The sequence below is a fragment of the Brassica rapa genome, unplaced genomic scaffold, assembly GCF_000309985.2.
Source record: "Brassica rapa cultivar Chiifu-401-42 unplaced genomic scaffold, CAAS_Brap_v3.01 Scaffold0157, whole genome shotgun sequence".
In the NCBI taxonomy this organism is placed as follows: Eukaryota; Viridiplantae; Streptophyta; class Magnoliopsida; order Brassicales; family Brassicaceae; genus Brassica; species Brassica rapa.
In genome coordinates, this window is record NW_022610101.1 from 25,331 (window position 1) to 32,355 (window position 7,025).

General features: G+C 39.2%; 1 protein-coding gene across 1 annotated transcript; it reads right to left on the reverse strand.

Moving 5' to 3' along the window:
• Positions 1 to 642: 642 nt before the first annotated feature.
• LOC117129799 lies at positions 643 to 5,294 on the reverse strand. Its single transcript, XM_033283042.1, has 2 exons — positions 1,963 to 5,294; positions 643 to 1,905 (listed from the first exon to the last, which is right to left on the reverse strand). Exons 1-2 carry the CDS (start codon positions 3,650 to 3,652, stop codon positions 1,259 to 1,261), a joined length of 2,337 nt encoding a protein of 778 aa, XP_033138933.1. The 5' UTR covers positions 3,653 to 5,294; the 3' UTR covers positions 643 to 1,258.
• Between the last annotated feature and the right edge of the window lie 1,731 nt (positions 5,295 to 7,025).

The window sequence follows — 7,025 nt, forward strand, 5'->3', positions numbered from 1 at the left end:
GATTCCAGTTTCCCAGTTTGGGAATAGCACAGCTTCTTCGTCCTTCCAATCAAACCAGGATGAATCTCTTTGTGAGAAGCTTTATTTGGATACATAAAGTGGTGGAGAATCATCAGGAAGTTGAATAAATCTCATAGGAGTTGGGATGAAGAAGTTATCCCACTTTCAAATCAGGTGATTCCAGTTTCCCAGTTTGGGAATAGCACAGCTTCTTCGTCCTTCCAATCAAACCAGGATGAATCTCTTTGTGAGAAGCTTGATTTGGATACATAAAGTGGTGGAGAATCACCAGGAAGTTGAATAAATCTCATAGGAGTTGGGATGAAGAAGTTATCCCACTTTCAAATCAGGTGATTCTAGTTTCCCAGTTTGGGAATAGCACAGCTTCTTCGTCCTTCCAATCAAACCAGGATGAATCTCTTTGTGAGAAGCTTTATTTGGATACATAAAGTGGTGGAGAATCATCAGGAAGTTGAATAAATCTCATAGGAGTTGGGATGAAGAAGTTATCCCACTTTCAAATCAGGTGATTCCAGTTTCCCAGTTTGGGAATAGCACAGCTTCTTCGTCCTTCCAATCAAACCAGGATGAATCTCTTTGTGAGAAGCTTGATTTGGATACATAAAGTGGTGGAGAATCACCAGGAAGTTGAATAAATCTCATAGGAGTTGGGATGAAGAAGTTATCCCACTTTCAAATCAGGTGATTCTAGTTTCCCAGTTTGGGAATAGCACAGCTTCTTCGTTGTTCCAATCAAACCAGGATGAATCTCTTTGTGAGAAGCTTGATTTGGATACATAAAGTGGTGGAGAATCACCAGGAAGTTGAATAAATCTCATAGGAGTTGGAATGCAGAAGTGATACAAGCCTAAGCTAACAAAGGCTAGATCACAAGGCAACAAGAGTTGTCAAGCTTGAATGGGTCGATTGTCGCCACAAAGGGTTGCGGAAATATCCCTTTGATAAGACCAGAAGCCTGCGCCTATGTGAATCCACACAAAGACAGAGACCTACACTTGTATCCTAGAATGAATCCACAAACTAAGGAGACAAGCAAACGGACAAGAAATCTAAAGGAATCCACCTAAAGACTAATTGAACAAAACAAAGACAAACTTTGTAAACTGAATAATACTTTATTAATTTCGTGCAAGGGTGATTTACAAATGAGACTTAGCTCTGTTTAAATAGAAAAGAACACAAATGCCTAAAAGAATAACTTGGAAAGAAATAATAAGTGAAAAACTAGCCGTTGGACTTAGTTGGTGCAGAATCTGTCCATGTATGGAAGTTGTCTTCTCTCCTTGTATCTTGTGAGTTTGGGCAGAAATAAATGCATCCGTGGGATCTCCTTTGATGTCTGGATAGTCTCTAAGTCGTGCCTGAACAGAAGGGGAAAGAGCCGTTGGTCTTTAATAACTCCAAGTGTGAATGCATCCATGTAAGGTAAGTTGACAAATAAGGGATTCATCTTGATCATGTGGCTGCTGGTGCATGGTAGAAACTCTCCCACTGCTCTTAGATGTAATGAATAATCTCCTGGTTTCCACACGTGAGTTTGAGTTGCACACTCCTTAAGCAAAGAATTACTTTCCTTAATTAGAACCAATTCGGATGCAGTGTAGATAGTCTGACTTGTAACTGGCATATCTCCTAAACCATTACTCTTTTTGGTATGAAACCAATTCGCTGCGTGCTCTGGTTGAGTTGAGAATCTATAGAAACTGGTTTCACGGTTAAATTCCTTATGGTTGCAAAGATATCCTTCTTTGAGTGCACCTATGTCGCTGCTGGCTCCAATGTAGCTTGTATGGTTGATCTCATGAGTTGGTGGTCCAGCTACTGACTTTAGGTCCTCATCATTCCCTCCCTCTTCAAAAGGTTTTGTCCTCAAAACCAATTTACCTGCACCAAGATAGAGCAAGTTAGGTTTCATTCTAATTTGGGAGGCTAGGGTCTTACCTTGGTATATGCACGGTTTTGTGATGCATTGTCCATCTGGTGGTTCTTCTTTGATCAGTAGGGAAGCTATGCCCCCTTTCCATGGTCGGTCTATGATTTCCCTTGGAAGGTTCGTGGTCTCCTTTTCGAAATCTCCTATTTCACAATTAATTTCTCCATTGACCACTGCTTGGGTGTAAGGTTGTGAGTTTGGTTCTGGATGCTTCTCCATTGTACCTATATCTGAATCATCACTTATGGGCAAGAGCAAGTGTTTCATACTTGAAGTGGACGATTCAAAAATATAATATTGAGTAAGATTTAGAGCTTCACTTACCTGGTTATCTTGCATTGATTCAGCTTTGGTATTTACTACCTCTAAAGCATGATCAGCTGGTGTAGAGGTCTCTAGGGTAGATTGCTCATTATTCTGTTGTTGTTTAGCTTCTGTACGTGTCTCCTCATTACCTAGACCTTCATCAACATTCTGGACAGAGTGCAAGTGCATCATACCAGTGTTTTGATAAGTAAGATTATTCACTTTAAGTTCAGAAATCACCTTATCAAGTGTTGGACTTGATTGCGCAGCAAGGTTGGGCTCTTGTTCCTTGATTTCTATGTTAGTACCTGAAATACTTTCAACCTTTTGGGCGCTAGACAAGTGTGTTAAGACAGTCATGGAATTACTAGAAACAGAAGTAGATCTAGCTTTAATCAAGTTGATAAGATCATCAATATGTTTATCCATTCTAGAAAAGGAATCATCAATTCTAGTATCGGAATCACTTACCTCCAAGTTTGTTTCTTTTGCTTCAGATACTACTGACTTCACAACTCGTTTTGTGGGACACTCCTTTGCTAGATGGCCCTTGCCTTGACACCTATAACAAATAACCTCAGATGGTTTTAAAGAGTTAGAGTGCTCACCTTGGTTTCGTTTGACTTGAGGTGGATGCACTGGCCTTGAACTTTGTCTTTGGGAAACAACTTCTCTCTGAACTGTGGGTTGCAAGACTTGGTGCTTTATTAATCTCCTTGTGGACACCTTCTGAATGTATTTTGCCTTCTTCACAAACTCACTATACATGAGCATCTTAACCTCTTTCCAAGTAAAAGCCGGATCATTGAAATAGATCCTATCAGCATCTAGCTGACTCCACCAATTGTATGCCTCTCCGGTTAAGGTATCCTTCGCATAAGTTAGCTTTAGCTTCTCTGGAATTCTCCAAGCTATAAACCATTGCTCCATGTCGTCCTCCCACCTTAGATATGCACTTGGTCCTTGCTTATGACCAGAAAAATGTATAGATGGTGCAGCCAAGCGATTCTGATAAAACTGATCTCCATTGTAGTTCCATGGCGTGCTGTGAGCATGTCTTGATAGACTCCCATGATAAGATCTTGATGGTGCAGCCACGGTGGTCTTTTCTCTTCTAGGACACGCTTGAGAATAATATTTCCCTTCAGAACTATCCTCATAGATGAGTTGGGATTTGGGACCATAGCAAGTTGAATACTGGTCCATTGATTCTGGTTCCACCTCTGGGTATTCTTGTTCATCGTTTGGGACATACTCTGGAACAGAGTCTGCGCACCAATGACCTTCAGTGTGGTCATCTCCATCGTCCCAACAATCCTGGTCAGCTTCTTCTCCCCAATCTACCTCAGACGTGTTGTATTCTTCAGCCTCTTCTTCTGAGTAATCCTCCATTGGCGTCTTCTCTATCTTTTCTCAGAGTTTGCCTTGCACAAACAGAAGAAAAAGGAATTAAGTCGTGGCTTAGCAAAAGAAAGGAGAGAAGAATAAGAAAGAACAAAAAAAAATGGAAACTTAGTATCTCCTTGTTTTTATTTTATTTATTTATTTATTTTTTTTGGAAAATTAAAACAAATGAAAAAGAATTCACTTTTTTTTTTGTTTTTTTTTTAATGGAAACACGAAATATATAAAACTAAGACAATGAAATTAACTTTTTATTCTGGTTTTATAATTTTTAGAATTTAAAAGAAGCAAGAAACAAAATTGACCTTTTTTTTTTTTATAGTAAGTGAATAAACCGAAATGGAAACTAAGGAAACAACTAATGCAAACACGATTTCTTTTGGATTTTCAAATTTATATGAATCAAAGAAAGTAAATGGTCATCTTTGTCGTGCCTCCCTGGTTTTAACACCAAGAACAAGCAAATGCAAAAATGGACAGAAATTGCAAACAATTTTTATGGTTTTTTTTATATGATTTTATAAATGAAACAAATGCAAAAGAGATGAAACAAATAAACAAATGCAAATGAATAGAGACAAGGATAGATATAACCTGATAGATAGGAGCTTTTGAAGCTCTGATACCAAAAATGATACAAGCCTAAGCTAACAAAGGCTAGATCACAAGGCAACAAGAGTTGTCAAGCTTGAATGGGTCGATTGTCGCCACAAAGGGTTGCGGAAATATCCCTTTGATAAGACCAGAAGCCTGCGCCTATGTGAATCCACACAAAGACAGAGACCTACACTTGTATCCTAGAATGAATCCACAAACTAAGGAGACAAGCAAACGGACAAGAAATCTAAAGGAATCCACCTAAAGACTAATTGAACAAAACAAAGACAAACTTTGTAAACTGAATAATACTTTATTAATTTCGTGCAAGGGTGATTTACAAATGAGACTTAGCTCTGTTTAAATAGAAAAGAACACAAATGCCTAAAAGAATAACTTGGAAAGAAATAATAAGTGAAAAACTAGCCGTTGGACTTAGTTGGTGCAGAATCTGTCCATGTATGGAAGTTGTCTTCTCTCCTTGTATCTTGTGAGTTTGGGCAGAAATAAATGCATCCGTGGGATCTCCTTTGATGTCTGGATAGTCTCTAAGTCGTGCCTGAACAGAAGGGGAAAGAGCCGTTGGTCTTTAATAACTCCAAGTGTGAATGCATCCATGTAAGGTAAGTTGACAAATAAGGGATTCATCTTGATCATGTGGCTGCTGGTGCATGGTAGAAACTCTCCCACTGCTCTTAGATGTAATGAATAATCTCCTGGTTTCCACACGTGAGTTTGAGTTGCACACTCCTTAAGCAAAGAATTACTTTCCTTAATTAGAACCAATTCGGATGCAGTGTAGATAGTCTGACTTGTAACTGGCATATCTCCTAAACCATTACTCTTTTTGGTATGAAACCAATTCGCTGCGTGCTCTGGTTGAGTTGAGAATCTATAGAAACTGGTTTCACGGTTTAAATTCCTTATGGTTGCAAAGATATCCTTCTTTGAGTGCACCTATGTCGCTGCTGGCTCCAATGTAGCTTGTATGGTTGATCTCATGAGTTGGTGGTCCAGCTACTGACTTTAGGTCCTCATCAAGAAGTTATCCCATTTTCAAATCAGGTGATTCTAGTTTCCCAATTGGGAGTAGCACAGCTTCTTCGTCCTTCCAATCAAACCAGGATGAATCACTTTGTGAGAAGCTTTATTTGGATACATAAAGTGGTGGAGAATTATAGGAAGTTGAATAAACCCCATAGGAGTTGGGATGAAGAAGTTATCCCACCTTCAAATCAGGTGATTCCAGTTTCCCAGTTTGGGAATATAGCACAGCTTCTTCGTCTTCCAATCAAACCAGGATGAATCTCTTTGTGAGAAGCTTGATTTGGATACATAAAGTGTGGAGAATCATCAGGAAGTTTAATAAACCTCATAGGAGTTGGTATGAAGAATTTATCCCACTTTCAAATCAGGTGATTTCAGTTTCCCAGTTTGGGAATAGAGCTTCTTCGTCCTTCCAATCAAACCAGGATGAATCACTTTGTGAGAATCTTGATTTGGATACATAAAGTGGTGGAGAATCATCAGGAAGTTGAATAAATCTCATAGGAGTTGGGATGAAGAAGTTATCCACTTTCAAATCAGGTGATTCAAGTTTCCCAGTTTGGGAATATATGCACAGCTTCTTCGTCCTTCCAATCAAACCAGGATGAATCACTTTGTGAGAAGCTTGATTTGGATACAAAGTGGTGGAGAATCAACAGGAAGTTGAATAAATCTCATAGGAGTTGGGATGAAGAAGTTATCCCACTTTCAAATCAGGGGATCCCAGTTTCCAGTTTGGGAATAGCCAGCTTCTTCGTCGTTCCAATCAAACCAGGATGAATCTCTTTGTGAGAAGCTTGATTTGGATACATAAAGTGGTGGAGAATCATCAGGAAGTTGAATAAATGTCATAGGAGTTTGGGATGAAGAAGTTATCCACTTTCAAATCAGGGGATTCCAGTTTTCCCAGTTTGGGAATAGCACAGCTTCTTGTTGTTCCAATCAAACCAGGATGAATCTCTTTTTGTTGGATACAAAAATGGTGGAGAATCACCAGGAAGTTGAATAAATCTATAGGAGTTGGAATGCAGAAGTTATCCCATTTTCAAATCAGGTGATTCTAGTTTCCCAAATTGGGAGTAGCACAGCTTCTTCGTCCTTCCAATCAAACCAGGATGAATCACTTTGTGAGAAGCTTTATTTTGGATACATAAAGTGGTGGAGAATCATCAGGAAGTTGAATAAACCTCATAGGAGTTGGGATGAAAAAGTTATCCCACTTTCAAATCAGGTGATTCCAGTTTCCCGTTTGGGAGAATAGCACGCTTCGTCGTCCTTCCAATCAAACCAGGATGAATCCTTTGTGAGAAGCTTTATTTGGATACATAAAGTGGTGGGAGAATCAGGAGGAAGTGAATAAATCTCATAGGAGTTGGGATGAAGAAGTTATCCCACTTTCAAATCAGGTGATTCCAGTTTCCCAGTTTGGGAATAGCACAGCTTCTTCGTCCTTCCAATCAAACCAGGATGAATCTCTTTGTGAGAAGCTTGATTTGGATACATAAAGTGGTGGAGAATCACCAGGAAGTTGAATAAATCTCATAGGAGTTGGAATGCAGAAGTTATCCCATTTTCAAATCAGGTGATTCTAGTTTCCCAAATTGGGAGTAGCACAGCTTCCTTCGTCCTTCAATCAAACCAGGATGAATCACTTGTGAGAAGCTTTATTTGGATACATAAAGTGGTGGAGAATCATCAGGAAGTTGAATAAACCTCA

Coding starts and splice junctions, on each gene's coding strand:
- LOC117129799 (XM_033283042.1), bottom strand. CDS start 3,652: ATGGAGGATTACTCAGAAGAAGAGGCTGAAGAATACAACACGTCTGAG. Junction 1,906..1,962: donor AAAACCGTGCATATACCAAG/GTAAGACCCTAG, acceptor ATCTTGGTGCAG/GTAAATTGGTTTTGAGGACA.